Genomic DNA, 22451 nt, shown 5'->3' with positions numbered 1-22451 from the left:
TCCAAGTCCCAGACACTCATCGCCAGCTGCCAGGAGCACCAGCCACAGCTGGCTCTGAGCTGAAACACCCCACACCCAGCAGTCACCTTCGGTGGAGAGCATGCCCCAGTCTGCCCCTGCAGACAAATCCCCATCTTACAGCCTGTGTCCAGGAATCCCCAGGTTCTCAGCCCACCCTGGCCTCCCGAGTGAGGTCATCAGAAGGATGATCACAGGGGGTTCCATACATGTGTGCTCAGTGTCAGGCCTCTGAGCCTTCAGATGGCCTGAAGCAAGTGAAGAATCACAGAAGAAGTGAAAATGACTGGTTCCTGCCTTAACTGCTGACATTACATTGTGAAGTTCCTTCTCCTGGCTCAGAAGCTCTCCCACTGAGCACCTTGTGACCCCCACCCCTGCCCACCAGAGAACAACCCCCTTTGACTGTAATTTTCCACTACCTACCCAAATCCTATAAAACGGCCCCACCCGTATCTCCCATTGCTGACTTTGTTTTCGGACTCAGCCCACCTGCACCCAGGTGAAATAAACAGCCTTGTGCTCACACAAAGCCTGTTTGGTGGTCTCTTCACACAGACATGCATGAAACTCAGGACTGTACCCAGTCCACATGGACAACTGTGTGCACATATGTGTGCTCTGCCTCATGCCTGCCCTACTAGTCTCTGTTCTGGTGGAGGAGCCCCCCTATACGGAAACCCAGCTCCTGGCCCCTCTCCTCCCGCTTCCTGCACCCTGGAGAAATGGAAAACAGCTACAGTTGCCCAGCACTCACAGGGCTGGTGGGCAGGCGTCTTGAGAATGGGTGGGTGTCCACACCAACCCCAGGGTTTGTGGACCTCACACCAGGACACGAGAGAACAGGAGCCCTGACCAGTAAGAGGAGTGTTCCCAACAGCTACCCCAGAATCCTCAGCTACCCCAGAATCCTCAGCTCAGCTTTCAGGCCACAAGTAATCACCCAAGGGGTCAGACCCTGGGCTTTGGAGAGTCCCTGGAATGATCAGAAGAAACTGCCCCTGCCTGGGGAGCTCCAGGGATGGGCCCATGACCAGCTCCTGGCTATTTGGGGAAGAGGCAGAAGTGGGCCAGGCCAGCCAGTGGCCTGAAGTCATAGGCTATTTCTGAGGCAGCTGCCCCCTCCCCATATCTCAGGGTTTGGCAAGGGGTTCCCATAAGCACCTGGGCCCAGGGCCCAGCAGCACAGCCCCAGGGAGGGAGGATGTAGCTCACACACACCCCACTTTGGCCTGCCCAGTGGCTGCCTTCTCTGCCCAAGGAAGCTTTGACCCTCCAGGGATCACCAGACACAGAGGGCGCTGGAGACCAGTCAAGAGGCCAGCAGCCACCCTGCTGGGAAGCTGCCAGCTCAAAGCTGTGTAGAGGAGCCCATGGGCTCTGACTTGACACCCGCTTCAACAGTTGTTGAAGACAGAGCCAGAGAGAAGACAGAGCCAGTGTGCTGGGCACCCTGGGGTCCTGAGGCTGATACTAGAACCCTGGCCCCTGTGGCCGATAGAGCCACATCTCTCAAGGACTTGCTTATAAAGGCTCCAGTGACTGATGGCCACGCCTCCTACAGCTAGAGGCAGCTCCAGCCCCTCCACAGCCTATGGCCTGTTGTGGAGGTCGGGGGTCAGGGCTGCTCACCCCAGCACCAATACTAGCCTTCACTCCCTTCAAAGCCTCGAGGGTGTCCTCATCTCCATCTTCCACTGATATCCTTGCCTCCTCCAACAAGCCTGTTCCAGCCCAGCAGTGGTATAAACTGGGGACAGAGGAGGCCCCAGGCCCCCCTCCTCTCACCTGGCACCACTTTCTCTTGCCCCAGACCAGCCCGCCAGCCCACTCTGCAGGCCACAGTTGGAACTCTCATCCCACCACTTCCAGCCTGTGGTGGCAGCCTTAGACCACAAACCAGGAAGTCGGGGGGGGGGGGGGGTGCCCAGAGATTGCGCAACCCGCAGCACTCAGGCCAGAACATCTGGAGAAGTTGGTTGCTGGCGCCCCAGCGCCAGCCTCTCCACCTCCTGGGGCAGGGGCCAGTCTGCCCTTCAGGTGGTTCTCTTTCCTCATAAGAAAGGTGGGGATAAAAACACCCCTCTGGGAGCTCCTGGACTCCCCATGATTTCTGCAAGGACCACGTATCACTTGTAAAACCAGAATAAATGTAAGTACAAAGTAACACCCATCCTCTCCCTGCCCATCAAGAAGACAAAGGCTCCACTGGGGCCTTAGTTTCCCTACTAGACTGAGGGGGAGCACTGGGAGGACGGGGGGCTATTGCCACCGGAAGGAGAGACTTATTGTTTGGAAGGCATGGCTGCAGGGGATAAGCAGGGAGGGTGTGGGATCACATCCAGGGCTGCTTTATAAACATGGATTGATGACACATTGTGCCCCCACCCCCGGAAGCGGCACACAGTGCTACAAACAGCTGGTGGCTTCCAGCAGCTCATGGCCCCTCCCTCCTCAGGAAGTCCTGGCTGGGGCCCATGGGAGTGGGACGGCTGGTCAGAGGAGGAGACGCAGTTGGAGACCAGGGTCCTGCTCTGTTAGCCTTTCTGTAGGACCAGGTGTCACCCTCATCTGAGGGCTCCAGACACATGGCCTGTGCGTCTGTCCTGCCCAGCGTCTCCCAGCTGACACAGTCAGGTGCCCAGTTGCTCAAGCCCTTTTCAGGTGCCCCTTTCCAGGACCAGGGTCACAGAAGTCAAAGACACCTCAGGAAAAGTCCCTCAAGAGTTTTTGTATGGCAGAGGTGGATTGTGGGGTGGGATTGTCCCTGCCATAGGGGAGGGGCCCTGCAGACCCAGATAAACCCCCAAGTGGCCAGAAGTGGGGGATGGCTCTGCTGGGTGCTGGGGCTGCCGTGAACCGTGGGAGCCAGCAGTGTTCCCAGCTCCCTCAGGGCCCGTCCCCTAGGCCCTTCTTTCCACTGGGCCAAGCACCATCCCTGCCCCTGCCTAGGGGCATGGATCTGACCTGAGAGGTAGTGAGAGGTTACAGGCCGCTGGGCCTTGGGGAGGCCTCAGAAGGCTGCGCACTGACAGGCTGTGTTCAGCCCTGGTTTGGCCTCAGTCTCTAGAAGAGGCTGGCTGCGCTCCAGCAGGCCCAACCCAGAAAGTGGGCGAACTCCCTTCAGCATCCTTGGGCGGAAAGAGGGATGGGGGCTCTGCGGCAGACGCAGAATCCGCGCCGCTCCCTCCTTCCTTCCCCCCACCAGGCTGTGACAACCCCGGACCAGGGGCGGGGGCTTCCGCACAGGCCCGGAGTCCACTTCCTGGATAAGGACTCCCTGGCCCACTCCGGACTAGGGCTGGGGCGGTCTCCCAGGCGCGCACTCCGCAGGCACCCCACCGGAAAACACGTCTGCGGCCTGCACCCTCCCCCAAAGCACGACCACTCCGCCCTGGCCCCTCGAGGACCCACTCAGGTTCACTATGGGCCCGTCCTCTTGGTGGTCTGACCACCCGCTGGTAGAGTGGGCTCTGAGGCCGCCAGGCGACCAGGGCGCAGGCGGGGACGGACAGCGGGTCATTGGGAGGGGCGCCGGGGCACAGTGGGGTGCTCGCCCCACCCCCCCCTGCCCCTTCCCCGCTGTCGCTCCGCAGGAGCCGCATCAGGCCCGGGCCTGGGTCCACAACTGGTGGTGGGCGCTGGGAAGAGGATCCACCTCCGTGTGGTCTGCCCCGCCCCGGGGCCGCAGCCCGTTCCCTGCGCTCACTGCCCCCGCCTTCCCGGCTTCCGTCCCGTTCTGCGCAGGCGCCGCTCCGTCCCGGTACCAGCGGTGCTTCCGGGGTCGGCGGCGGCTGGGGTCGGCGGCTGCTGGTCTCTGTGCCGGGGTCCGAGCCCCACGAAGCCCCGACCCGAGCTGCCGGATGCCTGCGCGCAGCGGGGCCCAGGTGAGCGCGCGCCTCGGCCGCCCCGCGGAACAGACGCGCCCACCCCAAGGCGCAGCAGCGAGCGCGGCCGCCGGAGCGGGAGTACCGGGGACGGGCGTACCGCCCACCGCCCCGAGGGTTGGGGCAGAGCCAGAGCGTAGGCAAGGGCCAAGCTCGGGCCGAAAGCAGGGGCCGCAGCGCCCGGGGGCTGAGCCCACGGCGCGTTGGCAGCGCTGGCCGAGTGCGGAGACAGTCGCGTCAGCGTCCTTTCCAGGCCGACTGGCAGTCTCCGTTCGACATGAACGTCAGCACTCCCGTTAAAAATAATGCATCTCTCCCATGCCAGGAGGACTTAGGTGCTGCTGAAGACCAGCCCTCTGGGTGCTGCCAGGCCGACGCGCACCCACCCCCTGTATCTTCCCTCCTCCTTTGCCCCAGGGCAGCTGAGGATGTGCGCTCAGGTTCCCCCTACACATGGGGAAGCCACAGGTGGGAGGCTGGGGGCCTGCTGGGTCTCAGCAGACCCTCCTGGTCCCTCAGGAGACCTTGCCTTTGCCCCACTTGCTCGTTATCCAACCTGGGCCATGAAGCAGAGAACAGTTAGGGACCCTGAGCACATGGGATGGGGCCAGGCCAGTGGTCACCCCGGTACTCACTCCTCCCTGTGTGTCAGGCCTTGGGGGCCATTCCAAGGATTCTGACACACTGGGATCCCTGCTAAGGCCCTGCCAAGGTCCTGGCTGTGTTTTGAATTCCTGGTAAGGGTTGGATGAAAGGGCAGGGTTCCAGAAACCAGCTCAGACGTTTGCTTGGGACCTGCATGGTGAGTGGGAATCAGAGGGCCCCAGCCCTGCTGTCCCAGGCTCCGGCCACCATTTGCTCCCCAGGTCGTGCAGCCTGGGCCCCCACGCTGTGCAGCTCGCACATATGTGGGGCAGAGCAGCCACCCTGCCACCAGCAGCAGCCGTCCATCAGATGTAATCATTTCCTGAGGCCTCGAGTGTGTCGGGGTGTTTGTGCCTTATAACCACCCACAGGATGGTCACCCCCACTTTGCAGATGAAGAAACCGAAGCAGGTGGTCAAATCCAGTCTTTGCACTTCCTGAGCCTGACCTTACCAGACAGCTGTCTTCTATTCGGATGCTTATTTATTTATTTTTCCCATTACAGTTTTCCCGAAGGATGGGGCAAAAAAAGCAGCGACCAGCCAAAGCAGAGCAGCCACACAGCCCGTCTGACACAGCCCAGGCACCTTGCCCCAAGGAGCCCTGTTTGGGACCACCCACCACCCTGGGCCCATACCGCAGCATCTATTTCTCAAGCCCGAAGGGCCACCTTACCCGACTGGGGTTGGAGTTTTTCGACCAGCCAGCAGTCCCCCTGGCCCGGGCATTTCTGGGACAGGTAATGTGAACATAGCAACGTGGTCTCTCCTAAAGTGCCTGTCACTGCAGTTGTCCCTGAAGCCCTGTCCGCTGCCTGCTGGGCTTGGCCCTCGGTTAGTCCTCCTTGTCCTCGTGCAGTTAGCTGCTTTGCTCACACTGGTCCCTGGATAGCTCCTCTCAGTTGCCTGAGATCATCTGGGAAGAATGTGGAGATGGTCAGTGTTGTTTGCCCAGGGTGCAGCAGGGGTGCCACTGTCTACCCCCTGGCTTCTGGCATCTAGGGCAGGAGCACTTGCACTGTTAGCCTTCCTCACCTGGAATCCACCTCACAGTTTTTCCACACATGGGAACTGTGGCTGTGGCCAGTGTTCGGCTGCCCCTTCCCACTGTAGTGGCTCTCAGTGCAGTGCTGGCTTCCCAGGGCCCCTGCAGCTCAGTGTAGGTCCAGGATCTGGGCTCTGCCTATCAGACTTGGAGTAAGAAGGAGGGACTGCCCAGGGCCCATTCTGGTGGGGCCTGCGGCGCAGGCTCTCCCCACAACCAAATGCTCACACAGCCACGGCATCTTGGCTGGATCTGTTGGGAGCACTGTCTGGGTGGTGGTCCTTGATGCCAAAGCCCCAGGCCTGCCTTTCTGGTTCTCCAGAGGCTCCAAGGCCTTCTCTTTGTCCTTTAATGAGCCTACTTTTAGGTTATAATCACCAAAAAGAGCCAGAAGAGAAATACCAGTGGCAGGAATTGGGTGCTAAAGAGCAGACCCTAGAATGTGGGCTTGATCTCGTGGAGAACAAACAACATTCTGTCCCCATGTGGATCCTTCTAAAAGCACCTTAAATGGGCATTTGTGGCCAGGCATGGTGGCTCACGCCGGTAATCCCAGCACTGTGGGAAGCCAAGGTGGGCAGATCACGAGGTCAGGAGATCGAGACCATCCTGGCTAACACAGTGAAACCCTGTCTCTACTAAAAATACAAAAAACAATTAGCCAGGCGTGGTGGCAGGCGCCTGTAGTCGCAGCTACTCAGGAGGCTGAAGCAAGAGAATGGTGTGAACCCGGGAGGTGGAGCTTGCAGTGAGCCAAGATCACGCCATTGCACTCCAGCCTGGGCAACAGAGCGAGACTCTGTCTCAAAAAAAAAAAAAAAAAAAATTATCTGGGTGTGATGGCGGGTGCCTGTAATCCCAGCTACTTGGGAGGCTGAGGCAGGAGAATCGCTTGAACCCAGGAGGCAGAGGTTGCAGTGAGCTGAGGTCACGCCATTGCACTCCAGCCTGGGCGGCAGGGCAAGACTGTCTCAAAAATAAAAAATAAAATATGATGGGCATTTGTGATACAACAAAACGGTACATGTGGCAGGTGCATCATAGGAGCAGGGCAAGGGCCCAGTGTGGCATCAGGGACCACAATATGTTTGTCTCTATTCAGCATCCTTGGCAGGCCACAGTCATACCCACTTGAGCTCATTGGTGGACAAGATGATGTCCAGCAGAGAACAGGGTGTTTCACCATGTGTCCTTTGGATTAGGGACAGCCCTCTCCATAACCTCCCAGTGGATGCCCTTGCAGACCCCTCAGCCAGGCTTGGGTCATGCACTCATCCCTAAAAGCGTCACTGCAGTGAGTTGCCATGAAATCCCAGGCCACTCTCTGGGCTGAGGAGGGTGTGGTGTGCCCCAGGAGGCTCTGCCAGCAAGGAAGAGGGTGTGTGTGTTGGCAATGGGGGTGGGGTGAGAGGCCCCAGTATCTGCCATTGGTGGAAATGGTATCAGAGTGAAATCCAGATCAGAAATTTGGGATGGAAAAGGAAACAGTGAGAAAAGGGCTGTGGGAACCTCCTCTCCAGAATGGTAGTTGGGCCCCCACAGTGTGCCCCCATGGAGGCAGAGGAGTGCGCAGCGTGAAGCCCCTGGAGGGGCATTCCCTCTAAGCTCCAGGGAAGATGGAACAGGGCCACCCTTTCTCCCCTGGACGTGGTCTGGCCAAGCCTGGCCTGTTCACTTCTGTCCTCACGGCTCTGGATGCCTAAGGATTTCTGGGCTTCCAGCACAGGCACTGACCCCTTCTTTCCTCCACCCTATCTCCAGGAAGGCCTCCTGAATGCTCCCCCAGCAAGCATCTGAGCTCCAGTGCCCCTCCTCCCCAGCCCATGATACTGACCATGGCCTCTGGCACCACAGGGCTTCATGGGCTGAGGTGAAGGTGGTCTGGCTGTCCAGCTGATGCCTCTGGCCTAAAAACGAGACAGGTGCTGGGGATGTGGCTGGTCCCCAGTGCTCTGCTGTTAACTCGGGCTCCAAGCACTGAGGACACAACTGTTGGCCGTTACCAAGACCATGGTCCAGGCTGGGGCACCGTGGGACAGCTGGGCCTACTGCTCAGAAAGGCCTTAGAGCCAGAGGGTAGGAGCTTAGTATGAGGGTCCCTTGTGGCCACCTCAGCAGCCCAGGTTTAGGGGACTTCACAGGCTCTGGGATTTCCCAGGTAGCTGGTGTGGGGACATCCTTGGGGTCCTGTGCCTTCCGTGATGCCTGGCCTCATGCTAAATGCTGATGGTTTTCTCAAGGGTACTTGGGAAAGGAGGAAGCTGGGGAATGGAGGGCCCTGCTGAGAGGACTTGGAGGTTGACCTGCAAGGTGAATCCATGACTGCTGGTTCCCAGCCCCGCCCTGGCTGTGGCCTGAGGTGTCTTTGGCTTGCGGTCTGGTGGTCTAGCAGGGCTGGAGCAGACAACTGGTACCCTCGACAGCCATATTCAGGCTCAGCAGGAGCAGGAGAAGAGGCAGGATGGAGACGGGGCAAGGTCCATGGCTAGACCTGGGCGGCTGACACACCCTGAGCTGGGGAGATGAGGTCCAGGCTGGGCACTGTTAGGGTGAGTGGACCCCCATCCCTTCCTGCCCTGAGCAGAAACTGACTTCGCACAGGTCCTAGTCCGGCGACTTCCTAATGGCACAGAACTCCGAGGCCGCATCGTGGAGACTGAGGCATACCTGGGGCCAGAGGATGAAGCTGCCCACTCAAGGGGTGGCCGGCAGACCCCCCGCAACCAAGGCATGTTCATGAAGCCGGGGACCCTGTACGTGTACATCATTTATGGCATGTACTTCTGCATGAACATCTCCAGCCAGGGTGAGCAGTGCTGGGGCATGGGGGGTTGGCGGTTGAGGGGGCTGGAGGGCTGGCAGAGCCCCGTCAACTAACAGCCAGCAGACCACCAGGAGGACTGAGGTGGGGCAGATATTTGAGCAAGGAAGTGCCATTTCCAGGGCCAGGTCAGGGTTTCAGGAGCTCTGGCTGCATTGACGGGGCAAGGTTGGTTAGAGGAGTAGAAAGGGTTGGTTGGGGCCAGTCGTGGTGGCTCACACCTGTAATCCCAGCACTTTGGGAGGCTAAGGCAGGCAGATCACCTGAGGTCAGGAGTTCAACACCAGCCCGGCCAACATGGTAAAACTCCGTCTCTACAAAAAATACAAAAATTAGATGGTCATGGTGGTGGGCACCTGTAATCCCAGCTACTAGTGAGGCTGAGGCAGGAAAATCACTTGAACCCGGGAGGTGGAGGTTGTGGTGAGCCGAGATCACGCCACCGCACTCCAGCCTGGGCGACAAGAGCAAAACTCCGTCTCAAAATAAAAAGAAAGGGTTGGTTGAAGTGGAGGCAGAAAGGAGGCCGAGGACACAGGTGTCGCCTGCCCTTGATGGAGGCAGCACATGAGGATTACAAGCCAGTTTGAGAAGAGGATGATCGCAGTGCTAAGAAGAGCAGAGTGGTCAGGTTGCCAAGGATGGAGCAGTGGGCATAGCAGCGGGGAGTTAGGGTGGGCAGAGAAGTAGGCGAGGACAGGGAGGTTTGGTAAGAAGAGATCAAAGGGTCGTATTTTTGTCAGGATGTGGGACTTGGATGTGTTGTGTGTGAAGGAGCCAGGGCAGGGGGGTGTGGTGATGAGGGTGGCCAGGCTTTGACTCATTTGCAGGCGGCTCTGTGGGGGCTCAGTGGGACCGTGAGGGGCATGTGTCTTGCACTCACAGGGATGTAGAGGGTCCCGCTCTTTCCTACTGAGGTGGGTCAGGGTGGGCAGCGGGTGCCCCACCTGGTGAGCTGGAAGCAGCGTGGGAATCACAGAATGGACGGGAACTTAAAGGCTTTGCTTGGCCTTGATTTTAGCTTGAAATACTTTGACAACTGGCTGGTCAAGGGTATCTGCTGAGAGGAATGCCGCACTTGCTGGCTTTGCTGGAGGGCATGGCTTCGTCCACTAGTGCTTGCCCCTGGCTGCTGATGCAGAGGCTCACATGGCCACAGCCCAAGAGTGGGGACTGGCTTGGCCACCTCTGGGCTAAGCCTCTGACTCCCAGGTGGCTGGGAGGGCCAGGGGTGCACAGATGAGTCACAGCAGGTGTCTCCAGGGAGCTGCCTTGCTGGAGGGCTAGGGCTCCTCTGGCCAGGGTCCAGGTCATCATTGTCCCCAGCCAGGAATCCAAGGGACCTTTCCAAACCTGCAGGGCAGAGGAAATTCAGATATCTGTGCTTGAGTGAGCCCCTGGGCCCAGGAGCCTTCACTTGCTGTCTCTGCTTCTCAAGTGGCCTGGCCTGGTGAGGGAGGGGCTAGGCTGGAGGAAGGATCCCAAGGGAGGTGAGGGGGGCTTCGCCAGCCTTCTCCTGCCCTGCCTGTGCAGGGTGTGGCAGTCAGTCTTTCCACTGAGTCACTGCATGGGCTCTCCCAACATCCGGTGCACACTGACAGCTGCTCTAAGCCAACCCCTAGCCCCCACCACTTGACCAACACAAATGCTGAGTGGGTGAGGCAGAAGGGGAGCCCTGGGGCCTGGCTAGGCCCAAGGTTTCCTGCTTCCTGGCAGAATGATCGCAACCGAGGACTGGCTCTCTGGAGCTTCCTTTGCTGGCCTCATAGCTGCTGCCAGTCACAAGACCAGGGGAAGCCAGGTAGAAAGGAGCTGGTATCCGGCATTCATCATGTGTTTTTAACAGTCTGGCTTTGTGAGGGCAGCCACAGTGGTGGAGGCACTGCCTGGTGGTGGCAGCCAGAGGTGCCCACAGGAGGCACACCTCATGGTGCAGGCAAGGATGGCAAGGTAGGCAGAGGGGTCTGGACACAGTGAGGTGCAGCCCCCTCCCACCAGGTCAGACCCAGTAGACGGTGCAGGTGCGTAGAGCAGGTCCCTGGCCCAGGCAGGAAGGCAGCTGCACCTTCCCTGCAGCACGGGATGTCTGGATGTGCACTAGGGCAGAGAGAACAGGAGCCTAGGGAGGCTCCACTTCCAAATTGTCCATCCATCCCACAGGGGACGGGGCTTGTGTCTTGCTGCGAGCACTGGAGCCCCTGGAAGGTCTGGAGACCATGCGTCAGCTTCGCAGCACCCTCCGGAAAGGCACCGCCAGCCGTGTCCTCAAGGACCGTGAGCTCTGCAGTGGCCCCTCCAAGCTGTGCCAGGCCCTGGCCATCAACAAGAGCTTTGACCAGAGGGACCTGGCACAGGATGAAGCTATATGGCTGGAGCGTGGTCCCTTGGAGCCCAGTGAGCCAGCTGTAGTGACAGCAGCCCGGGTGGGCGTTGGCTATGCAGGGGAGTGGGCCCGGAAACCCCTCCGCTTCTATGTCCGGGGCAGCCCCTGGGTCAGTGTGGTCGACAGAGTGGCTGAGCAGGACACACAGGCCTAAGCAAAGGGCCTGCCCAGACAATATTTTTTAATTGTTTAAAAAACAAATAAATGTTTTATTTCTAGAAAACTGCGCTTTAGCCAGAGCTCTTCTAGGTGGTCAGCACGTGTCTGGAGCCAGCTCTTCCTCCAGGACACGAGGGCTGGGGGCCCTGAGTACGTAGTGCCAGACCCAGTGTGGATGCTGGGGAGAATCATCGGTGTGGGAGCAGAGAGCCCCCGAGGGCGGGGTCCTGCACAGTGGGCCATGCCTCCACCAGCAAGATGTGCACAGGTGACAGGGCTGCTCCAGCCTAGCAGGGGAGCTCAGGCCCTCGCGCCCCAGATGGTCAGGACCAGGTCACAGCTTGGCTATGAGCCTGTTTGTGGCTTCCATGGACTGTGGTGAGGGCTGGGCCAGGAAAGGCTCATGGCAGCCTGGGAGGAAGAAGTGCATGGCAGACAGAGGTGGTGCTAGGGACAGGGCCACAGGGCACTTCACAAATGGAAGGCTGTCAGACGGGGACAGGCCACACAAGTGTTTCAGCACATTCTTCAGGGTGGCCACAGAGGGGGGTTCCAGGGAGCAGGTGTAGGGACAAAAGGAGGATCTGAGAAACGCACAGCCCACATGGGCCTAGAAGGATGCAGCCCTCACCCAGAGACAGGAGTTCTGTCAGGCCCTCTCCAGCGTGGAGACGCCTACACATGCGGCAAGGACTGGAGGGAAGCATAGGAAAGCGGAGGGCAGCGGCCTCACAGCTGAACCAGCAGGGGCCAGTACAGCGGGGCTCTGCAGGCTTCACTGGGCCATGGCTGGCCGGCATCCACCCAGTGCCAGGCCTCAGGGCTAAGAGGGCTCAGCCTCAGCAGAGAGGAAGCCCTGGGTGGGAAGACGCGAGCGCCCACCTGCACACCCCAGCAGCCTTCCGCCCTCCGCCTGGGCTCAGGGAAGCAGAGCCTGGAAGACGGCAATCACGGGGTCCTCGTGGGTGGTCACCACCAGCACGCTGCGGAACTTGTCAAACAGCATGAGCAGCTGGGAGCGCCGAGTGTTCTCATTGTACATAATCTCCTCCAGGTGGTGGCGGCCTCGGAAGTAGTGAAGGAGCCTGGAAGGGATGGGTGGGCGTGAGCCCAACCTGATGCCAGCCCCCAAAGGCCTCTGCTGAATAGCTACTGTTGGGAATCAACTCTGAGCTGCCCACAGGCCTGAGCAGAGCTGGCAGTGAAGGCCAGGGAGGCAGCCACAGACCCCCAACAAGGGCAGGCAGGCCTCCAGGACCGCACGCCCACCATGGTCCTGCTGACCAGCAGGTGGGCAAAGTGGGTCCAGGAGGATAGACAGCTGTTCACACCCAGAGCTGCCCCAGCCTGTGTCCTGATGTTGGGATCAGGGGTCTGCTGGTGGCTTCTTTTTCATGATACGGTGAATCCCACATAGCTCTGGAGCCAAAAGGTCACGGCTTTTTTTTTTCCCCCTCAAGAAATGGAGTCTCACTGTCACCCAGAATGGAGTGCGGTGGCTCGATCTCGGCTCACTGCAACCTCCACCTCCCAGATTCAAGCAATTCTCCTGCCTCAGCTTCCCAAGTAAGCTGGGACTACAGGAGTGTGCTACCATGCCTGCCTAATTTTTATATTTTTTAGTAGATACAGGGTTTCACTATATTTTGGCCAGGCTGGTCTCGAACTCCTGACCTCAGGTGATCCACCCACCTTGGCCTCCCAAAGTGCTGGGATTACAAGTGTGAGCCACTGTGCCTGGCCTTTTTTTTTTTTTTTTAATGTCACCATCATTTGGAAAGTCACTGCTTTAGGGTGGTTTCTGCAATTGAGGCTGGCACAGAGGATGCTAGAATGCAGGTGAGACCTGGACCAGCTGCTCAGAAGCATTGCAAGTGGTTCTCTCAAGGGCCTGGAGTGTGGTTCTTAACAGGGAACTCAGTCCCTGACAACCTGACCACTCCCGGAAAAGTGTGCCACTACACTATCCCCCACATCAGGGTGGGGCTGACAGAGACCACTGAGCCACATCACCTATAACATGGGGGATCCTGGGTGCCCCCCGGGGCTTAGAGTCCTGGGCAAACCCCTGCCAAGTCTCCTGAGGGTGAGAACTTGGCACTGCCTCTCAAGGGACAAGAAATATCTAAGAAGTAGTGGAGAGCGAAGAGGCCGAAAAACAGGCACGCCAGGCCCACAGCCCAGGGTCTTGGTGACAAGCTGCATCCCCATGCCTGGGCAGTGGCACCTGCCCCTACACACCTGACTGCAGAGACTCCATCTCGAACAGGGCCCCATTTGTTCTCAGTGGATTTGGTCCTGTTGCGTACATCCCTATCCACTTTCTGCCCTGACCCTGCAACTGGCCCCAGTCCCAACGGTCAACCTGCACCCACCTGGCAAACATGCGGAGGTCCTCAGGGTTCTGGGCTGCGGGTACACTGAGGATGGCTGCGCGTTCATGCTCTGACAGGCTGGCCAGCAGGTTTTCCGTCATCCTCTGGTTCAGTGGTGAGTCCCCGCTGGGAAGCAGCTCTGCGCTGGAGTTGTCCATGCTGGGGCTGGTCAGGGTCATGTCATCACTGCTGGCTGTGGGGGCCATGGGTCAGGGTGACCAAGTGAAATTCCAGGACACCCAGGGGAACAGCGAGGGCAGAGCCAGCAGCCAGCCTCCAATGACACCCCTAACTCCCACAAGGGCCCTATCTGGTACCCCAGCTGCAACATCTGCCTGCAAGCATCCGCGGCTGCCCCACCTCCTGGGTGTGACACACACCCCTCATATGGCTGACTTGGGAAATGGGTAGCCTCCCCTCTGGGGGCACCCTCAAGGGACCTGAACAGAGGTGCAATGTGTGCCCCACAAACACCCCAAGGTGGGCCTGGGCATCTTGCCCCTCACCCAGGATGGAGGACAAAGCACCCCGGGCAAGTGGGGTCCTCACATGAAGCATGAACCCTACAGCCAGACCTCAGCCAGGGGAGGACTTTCAAAGTCTTCCACCCCCTTCCTTCTCGAAGCCTGGGGACCTGGGACCTGGCAACAGGCTGCCGCCCTTGAGCCACACTGGCCACGACAGCTCTTCTGGGGCACAGAGGTGTCAGCTGTCCGGGCAGTGCTGTGAGATCCTGCTCTGATCCCAGGCTGGGGCAGAGATTCCAGCACTGATTTGGTGGGCTGGGAGCTGCTCCTGACTCTAGCAAGCCTGCTGAAGAGCCTGGAGGCAGAGCTGCCACCTCAGAGTCATGGTGGTGCTAGGAGACAGGAGAGGTGTCTCCACGGGGGACACAAGGCGCGTGCCTGTGAGTGTGTGTGTGCAGCCATGTGGAGGCCCCTCAACACTCACAGCACGGCCCATGTTGAGCCTCCTGGGCACCACCCCCAAGCATCTCCCCTGACTACCACAGCGATGCCCCGGGGGCCCTACTTGGGGAGCCAAAGCTGAGGGCGTTGGGCGTGCTGAGGCTGCGACCGCCGACCCGGGCAGTGAAGGGGACGTCGTCCTCTCGCGGGCGGGGCTCCTCCTCGCTGGGTGAGGCCATCAGGCAGACGTAGGTGTGCAGCTGCACGAGGAGCCGGCGCTGCAGCATCCACACCACCATCTGGATAAGCTGGGTCTGCGGGTGGCAGCAGGTGAGGCTGGTCCCCTCCCCACGCCAGCTTCTTCCTGGGGGATCAGGGACCCATGGCCCTAGACATGGCCACAGCACACTCCCTGTGCTGACTCAGAAAGGGAGCCCCCAGCTGCCAGCCAGCTCTGCAAGGCCAGCTCACCCTCCTGGGAAGGGAGAGGGGCCAGGGGACATCTGGATCACACCTGCATGGGCTCCCACCACACACCTGGGCCGCCCAGCATCTGGCTGAGGAGCAGGACCTGAGATGTGGAGGCCCCCTGTGACCGCTGCTCTGAGCAAATCCCCCACACTGTGCTGCTGCAGCTGCCCCTGTGCCTCCTCTCTCCTTCGGCCCACTGGCCCTGTAGGTGGTCCCAGCCAGCCAGTCCACCTCCAGACAAGCCCAGACACTGTTTAGAAAGAGGCTGTGGGCAGGCACCCTGAGAGCAGAAAGTCCTCTCCTTGGATCTACCTGAAAGTCCACCCTGAGCACAAGGGTGGATCCACAAGAAAGCTGAAGCCAGTGACCCTGGGCTTGGGGGTGGAGCACCCCCCTCCCCATCCCCACTGTGAGAAGGCACGTCCTGGCCAGGCTGTCCAGTGTCTCTGGGTTAGCAGGTGGCGCTGGCAGTGAGAAGAAGTGAGGAGCCTTGTGCCAGGTAGAGTCCAGTCCCTGTGAGAAAGCACTGCCCAGACACAGGCATTGAGCAGCGAGGAGTGTGAGACAGCATCAGTGTCCTCAGATACACATCTCTCTCCTCATCTCTGGGAGGGTCGACAAGGAGCTGCTGGCCAGTGTTACCTCCTGGGAGGGGGCTGGGGAACTGGGGATGGGAATGGGGGATATACACCAGGTAAGTAAGAAGACGACCTGGTCAAACGGACTGCAAAATATCCAGACTTAACGCGAAATTAAGAAATAAAACAGATGGGGCTGGGCGTGGTGGCTCACGCTTGTAATCCCAGCACTTTGGGAGGCCGAGGCGGGTGGATCACTTGAGCTCAGGGGTTCGAGACCAGCCTTGCCAACGTGGTGAAACCCCATCTCTACTAAAAATATAAAAATTAGCTGGGCATGGTGGTACATGCCTGTAATCCCAGCTACTTGGGAGGCTGAGGCAGGAGAATCACTTGAACCCGGTAGGTGGAGGTTGCAGTGAGCCGAGATCATGCCACCGCACTTCAGCCTGGACAACACAGCAAGTTTGTTTCTTTCTTTCTTTTTTTTTTTTTAATACTTTACTTATTTATTTATTTATTTTTTGAGATAGAGTTTCGCTCTTTTTGCCCAGGCTGGAGTGCAATGGTGCGATCTCAGCTCACCACAACCTCCGCCTCCCAGGTTCAAGCAATTCTCCTGCCTTAGCCTCTCGAGTAGCTGGGATTACAGGCATGCGCCACCATGCCTGGTTAATTTTTGTATTTTTAGTAGAGACAGGGTTTCTCCACGTTGGTCAGGCTGGTCTGGAACTCCCGACCTCAGGTGATCCACCCACCTCGGCCTCCCAAAGTGCTGGGATTACAGGTGTGAGCCACCGCGCCCGGCCAACAGAGCAAGTTTCTATATCAATACAATAAAAAAAAGCTGTGCATAGTGGCTCACACCTATAATCCCAGCGCTTTGAGAGGATGAGGTGGGTGGATCACCTGAGGTCGGGAGTTCGAGACCACCCTGGTCAACATGGTGAAACCCTGTCTCTACTAAAAATACAAAAAATTAGCCAGGCATGGTGGCAGGCATCTGTAATCCCAGCTACTTGGGAGGCTGAGGCAGGAGACTGCTTGAACCCGGGAGGCAATGGTTGCAGTAAGCCGAGATCATGCCATTGCACTCCAGCCTGGAGTGCAATCAAAAATAAATAAAATAAATGAACAAAAAATAAAACTGAGGGGCTTTCCGGCACTGGAGCCCAGGCAGAACCTGGCTCCATGTAGGCCCTTGACAAGGCCTGGAGCAACCACTCAGTCATGGCCTGGAAAAGCCACCCCGTCCATCTAGACCACAGGAGGCCTCTGGGATGGAAGCACCAGCAGCTCCTCCCTAAGCACTGGCCCAAGAGAAGGGGTGCAGAGAGTGCCTCTTATTCAGCTGATACAACCTGGCTCAGCTCCCAGAAACCAAGGGCTCTATGAAAGACCGCACTAAGAATTCTGTCAGGTTTGGCATCTAAAGGAGCTGAAAAACCAGAATCTTATTCTCATTCACAATTTGAGAACGGAAAGGGTTTGACTTTAAGGACTGGTTTTGCCTAATAGATCTGGCACTTACTCAAATACTTTTGGAGACAAAGACGTGAGAACACCCAGTTCGTCTGTCTCCAACATTCTGTCCTATCTGGCCCTGCTCTGAGTCTCTGCCCAGAACTCAGTGGAGGGGAGGATGGCAAAGCCACCTCAGCACGAGGCTGTGACACCTGCAGCCCACAGGGGAAGCCACTGGCCCTGCTACAGATACCGGTGCACCAGTCCATCCCACAGATCTGCAGGAGGCCTCCTATCCCCCAGCCACTCCTAGCTCTCAACCTGCCTGCCCATTGCCCTGACCCAGGCCCACTAGGGTCTTCTCTAGGCTCTCTTGGATGAGGAGATTCTGGGGACCAGTGACCCCAGAACTCATACCCACAGACCCTGTGGCCACCTGAGCCATGGCAGGGAGTGAAGGCAGAAGCAAAACTCTCAGAGGGTCAGGCCCCGGCCCAGTGAGAACAAAGCTGTCTTTGCACCCTCATCTGTAGGCAGTCCCCAGTCCCAAAGGGGTACAAGGCAGGTCTGTAGGGCCAGAAAAGGTAAGCACTCTCCTGCCAAGCTTAACTCAGTTCTAACCCTAAAAACTGCCTGCCACAGCCAGGGTGGGCTCTATGGGGAGGGGACAACTGCCCAAGTGTTGGGTCACTGGCCAAGCATCTGCAGCTGACTTTCGGGCCCTGCTGAGCACATAGCACTTGCATGGCAAGCCCCCAAAACCAAGGAGAAGCAGCTGGCAGTGGTAAGGGCTCAGATCAGAACCCACAGCCAGGCAGGTAGTGCCTGTCCACTATGCACCTGCCACTCCAGGCTCCTTGAGCTTCTGTGACTCACCTCCTGCACAGCGGGGGCCAGGGGATTCCTAAATTCTGATAAGGAGACCGGCAAGGAGAACTTGGCAAGGACAGACGGCAGGTCATGAGATGGGAACTGATGGGAGAACTGCTCGGCTAGCGGGGAGTACCTGGAGGCAGACGAGCATACCAGTGAGTGCAGCAGAACCCCCACCGTGTTCTCAGACCCCCCACTGTGTTCTCAACACTGGCCTCAGTGGGCAGCAGAGAAGTAAAGTGTGGCAGGTGGGCCAGGACGGTGCAATGAGGGCAGAACGGTATGATGCCAGGCAGGCCTCCAGGTGGACAGAACCTGGGCACTTCCCCTTGAGCAGCAGCAGGAGCCATGGGCACAGTTCACCCTGCATCTCACCTCTGATCCCTCAAGGTGGATTAGGAGAGCCAGCCTGGAGGAGGGGGCCTGGCATAGGGGGGATACAGGAGAGTCACACAGCACAGAGCCAGACCAGAATTGGGACCTGGGCACGCTGGTGGCCAGGAGTTAGGCTGAAGTGAGAGCCTGGCCTTGGGGCTTCCACAGCCTTTGGTGCCTGGCCAACACAGAGAACAGCATCTGGAGGGCCCTGCCGGCCTCACCCCTTCCCACTCAGGGCTCCAGGCTCTGGCAGCCAGCAGCACTCACAGACATACGCTGGCATTGGGAGACAGCATGTAGACGTTGTTCTCACACAGCGGGTAGATGATGATGGCCTTGCCCCAGTACACCAGATGAGCTGCAAGCTGGAAAACCTGCAGGCAGAGGGGAAGCTGCAAGGACCATGCCTGAGGCTGGCCCACTGGGAGCTGTCAGAAGCTCTCAGCATGGGTGGCCATGGCCTAGCAGCCCGGAGAAGCTGGTCCCAGGCTCATGCAGAACACACGTGGTGGCTGTGGCCCGCGGCTTCCTCCCTAACGTGGAACAGCACCTTCCCAACCTCTCACTAGGACGTGGGGCACAGCCAGCACACAGCACACAGCACTTTCTGTGAGCAACGGCTTTTTTTTTTTTGAGACAGTCTTGCTCTGTCATCCAGGCTGGAGCGCAGTGGTGCAATCTCAGCTCACTGCAACCTCTGCCTCCCAGGTTCAAGCGATTCTCCTGCCTCAGCCTCCCGAGTAGCTGAGATTACAGGCACATGCCACCATGCCCAGCTAATTTTTGTATTTTTAGTAGAGACAGGGTTTCACCATGTTGGCCAGGTTGGTCTCGATTTCCTGACCTCGTGATCCACCCGCCTCAGCCTCCCAAAGTGTGGGATTACAGGCGTGAGACACTGTACCTGGCCACAATGGCCTTTTTATCACTGCTCCCTGTGCTGTTTGGTGCCACTGTTTTCCCATCCTGTACTGTCTTGACTCCCACTGAAGAATGGTGGTCTCAGGCCACAAGCATGGGAATGTCTGGGGTGCTGGGAACACAGGGTTGGCCAAGCTGGGCAGGGGTCTTAGCTGGATGTCCTGGCAGGGCACAGCCCTCTCATACCCCCTAAAACTCCAGCATGGCCTTGCCCCAATGATGGGTGTGGAGTCACTCAGCATGCCCCTCCCACATACCCAAAGGCCCCAGGTCTGCCCCACCTCCCAGCTTTGCTCTTGTGGACCCTTGAACAGCAGGAAACACAAACACACCCACAACCCCTTCCAGAGGAAACTTCAGGCCTGAGGTCTGAGAGCACCACAGCACTCCATGAAAAGGTGTGTGCAATCCTAAGCACTTGCACTTCTGCCTCTGCATCACCCCAAGACACCACTCCACCCTCTTGGCCAGTAGGCCTCTGTGGGGGTGAGTCACCCCTGCCTGGACACAGTGCTGCCTGCTGCTAAGGACACTTATACCTCAGCTCAGAAAACAGGGCCTCCAGACTGAGTGCAGTGGCTCATGCCTGTAGTCCTAGCATTTTGGGAGGACAAGGCAGGAGGATCACCTGAACCTCAGAGTTCGAGACCAGCCTGGGCGATATAGTGAGACCCTCATCTCTACCAAAAATTTTTATTTAATTAGCCGTGCACTGCGGCACATGCCTGTAGTCCCAGCTACTCGGAGGCTGAGACAGGAGGATCGCTTGAACCTGGAAGGTGGGGGTTGCAGTGAGCCGAGATTGTGCGAGTGGTGCCTCCAATGGCACTGCTAACCCCAACATGGCAGGTTTCAGTTCCATCACCACCCTGTTGCCTCACCCCACGTGCCACTGGCATGTGCTCTCTCAAAAAGACACCCACTTTCCCCCAGCTCTGCTCAGCATAGTGGTCTCCTCCACCTGCCTCTCCCTGCAGCAGCCTCTCCAAGATGCTGTCCATTCTGGAAATCGAAAGTCCAAAATCAGTACTTCAGGGCCAGCATAAGGTGCCAGCAGGACCAGGCTCCCTCTGGAAGCTCCAGAGAGAATTCATCCTGCCTCTTCAACTGCCAGTGTCTCTTGGCTTGTGGCCACATCACTCCACTCTGCCTCTGTGGTCACGTCGCTGCCTCTTTTCAGTCAGAGCTTCCTCTGCCTCCCTCTGATAAGGGCCTTAGTGATTACATTTAGGGCTTAACAGGATGATCTTCCCATCTCAAGATCTTTAACTTAGTAATATCTCCAAAGTGCCACATGAGTTCACATTCATAGATTTTGGGGATTAGGATGTGTATGTCTCTGGGGGCCGTTATTCAGCCAATCACAATGAATGTACAGCACAATCCTAATTTTCATAATACAAAATAAAATGTTTGTATACACACACACACACACACACACACACACACACACACAGATAAAAAACCTGGAGGGATCTAGGTTACCTGTGGGATATGGGACAGTGGGAACTTTTTGTGTCTATAATTTGTGTAGTGTTTGAAGTCTTATAACATTAATTTTATCATGACAAACCCAAAATTTACTTGTAGATTCTCTCTGGATTGATGTAAACATGAATTATTTTATTTTATTTTATTTTATTTTTTGGGACTGGGTCTTGCTCTTTTGCCCACACTGGAAGTGTGTGCAATCACAACTCACTGCAGCCTCGAACGCCAGGACTCAAGTGATCCTCCCACCTCAGCCTCCTGAGTAGCTGGGACCACAGACACTTGCCACCACGCCCGGCTAATTATTTAATTTTCTGTAAAGACAGGGTCTTCCTATGTTGTCCAGGCTGGTTGTGACCTCCTGGGTTTAGGCAGTCCTCCTGCCTCATCCTCCCAAAGTGCTGGGATTATAGGCATGAGCCACTGCACCCAGCCACATAAGGGACTTTAAATTACCTGGTGACATTCACATCTGAGGCAGATGCTCCCCAGGGGACTATCTCAAGGAAACAGAGTGACCCATCAGGGATGGGCCCCAGGGGCTTGTGCACTGCCACACCAGCAGCAAAGCTCTGCTGACCTGCAGCAGGGACAGCAGGGAAGGGTTACAGACACAGGAAAACAATGACAGCCTTCCCTCTCCCCAGTCAAGGCCACGGCAGGGAAGTGAAGGGGACATCAAAGGGAGACCAAAGCTTTGTCCAAGGAGACTGACAGCAAGGGTGAGAGGCACAGTGTCCACACAAACTCCTGCCAGACAACCTCAGAAGAGGACATCAAAGCTTTGTCCAAGGAGACTCTGATAGCAAGGATGAGAGGCACAGTGTCCAGCACAAACTCCTGCCAGACAGCCTCAGGAAAGCCAGGCCCAGCTCCTTTCAAAAGCTCAACACAGGACCTGTGAACTGCCACACGCATTTACCATGTGGCCGGTGCTCATCAGGACACGGGGGGTCACTGACTCCCTCACTCTGCAGGGTTGTATGGAGCAGTGACTTCTTTTAAAATTCTGTGTCTCCTGGATGCTATGAAGGTGGGCAGGATATGGTCTTTACTGGGTCCTCTCCAGCCCACGAAGTCCAAAGGCACAGCTGGGCATGGTGCCTCATGCCTATTAATCCCAGCACTTTAGGAGGCCAAGGTGTTATGATCACTTGAGCCCAGGAGTTTGATGTCAGCCAGGGCAACCTAGGGAGACCCCATCTCTACCAAAAAAAAAAAAAGCCAGGGGCACACCTATAGTCTCAGCTACTTGGGAGGATGCTTGAGCCTGGGTGAACCATGATGGCACCACTGCATGCCAGCCTGGGAAACAGAGCAAGAACCTGTCTCAGAAAAGAAAAAAGAAATACAAGGGCACAATCTGGTAAAAGGTCTCACAGAGGATAGATAAAGGGTCCCTGAGATACAGAGGTGGGAGAGACTTCCTCTCAAAGACAGAATCCAAAAAGGCTGCTTTTGGGGAAAAGTGGCCTGAGAGTCAGGCCTTGCTGGACAAGTTCCCCTAACATGCTAAGAAGCAAAGGCCTGTTTCACAGGCCAAAACAGCATGGAAGCTCAGCCAGAGGGACCCAGGCAGGCCCACCTCACGCCTGGGTTCCTTGGCAGCCTCTGCTGCCCCCTGGTGGCCATGCCGTGCACACCGCCACCAGACAAGGGCGCTACCCACAGGCACCACCTGCTCCGCCCCCAGGCTCTGGGCCACTCCACATGACTAGCAGCCACAGACGACCCCATGGCCTGTGGGCCACCCCATCAGCAGCCCCTGCTTCTGATTTCTCCCTGTGCTTTTTTTTTTTTTTTTTGGAAACACAGTCACCCAGGCTGGAATGCGGTGGCACGATCTCAGCTCACTGCAACCTCTGCCTCCCAGGCCCAAGTGATCCTCCCACCTCATACCCCCAAGTAGCTGGGACTACAGGTGCATGCCACCATGCCAAGCTATTTTTCCTTCTTTCTTTTTTTCTGTTTTTTCTGTAGAGATGGGGTATTGCCATGTTGCTGAGGCCAGTCTCAAAGTCCTTGGCTCAAGCGC

General features: G+C 57.6%; 2 protein-coding genes across 9 annotated transcripts in view; one reads left to right on the top strand and one right to left on the bottom strand.

The window, feature by feature from the left end:
- Nucleotides 1-2598: 2598 nt before the first annotated feature.
- Nucleotides 2599-11021, top strand: MPG (N-methylpurine DNA glycosylase). 4 transcript variants are annotated; one of them, XM_025369374.1, is made up of 5 exons: nucleotides 3773-3905; nucleotides 4772-4961; nucleotides 5056-5289; nucleotides 8196-8400; nucleotides 10576-11021. In XM_025369374.1, exons 2-5 carry the CDS (start codon nucleotides 4923-4925, stop codon nucleotides 10950-10952), a joined length of 855 nt encoding a protein of 284 aa, XP_025225159.1. In that variant the 5' UTR covers nucleotides 3773-3905; nucleotides 4772-4922; the 3' UTR covers nucleotides 10953-11021. The 4 variants fall into 4 exon arrangements, with proteins under 4 accessions (XP_025225163.1, XP_025225160.1, XP_025225159.1 ...); XM_025369378.1 differs by lacking the exons at nucleotides 3773-3905; nucleotides 4772-4961 and adding an exon at nucleotides 2599-2682; XM_025369375.1 differs by lacking the exon at nucleotides 4772-4961 and having other exon boundaries at nucleotides 3731-3905.
- Nucleotides 8741-22451, bottom strand: part of NPRL3 (NPR3 like, GATOR1 complex subunit) — a 57523-nt gene continuing 43812 nt past the window's right edge. For 3 of the 5 annotated variants that reach the window (XM_025369373.1, XM_025369371.1, XM_025369369.1), the window contains 5 exons: nucleotides 18272-18378; nucleotides 17630-17759; nucleotides 14365-14554; nucleotides 13333-13525; nucleotides 10976-12042 (listed from right to left, as the gene is read on the bottom strand). In XM_025369373.1, the coding sequence (XP_025225158.1) occupies nucleotides 11877-12042; nucleotides 13333-13525; nucleotides 14365-14554; nucleotides 17630-17759; nucleotides 18272-18378 (786 nt within the window). In that variant the 3' untranslated portion in view covers nucleotides 10976-11876. Of the gene's footprint in view, nucleotides 9769-10975; nucleotides 12043-13332; nucleotides 13526-14364; nucleotides 14555-17629; nucleotides 17760-18271; nucleotides 18379-22451 lie in introns of those variants that run through there. The other 2 variants (XM_025369370.1, XM_025369372.1) reach the window with 2 other exon arrangements.

Source organism: Theropithecus gelada, chromosome 20 (genome assembly GCF_003255815.1).
Source record: "Theropithecus gelada isolate Dixy chromosome 20, Tgel_1.0, whole genome shotgun sequence".
Taxonomy (NCBI): Eukaryota; Metazoa; Chordata; class Mammalia; order Primates; family Cercopithecidae; genus Theropithecus; species Theropithecus gelada.
The sequence above is the reverse complement of the archived record's forward strand: the minus strand, read 5'-3'. Positions and strand labels throughout refer to the sequence as shown.

What these genes read in the sequence shown, in the direction of transcription:
- MPG (XM_025369377.1), top strand. Translation starts at nt 4,923, where the DNA reads ATGGTCACCCCCACTTTGCAGATGAAGAAACCGAAGCAGGTG. An exon ending in CCCGGGCATTTCTGGGACAG is followed by an intron (nt 5,290 to 8,195) that starts GTAATGTGAACA and finishes GACTTCGCACAG; the next exon opens with GTCCTAGTCCGGCGACTTCC. An exon ending in CATGAACATCTCCAGCCAGG is followed by an intron (nt 8,401 to 10,575) that starts GTGAGCAGTGCT and finishes TCCATCCCACAG; the next exon opens with GGGACGGGGCTTGTGTCTTG.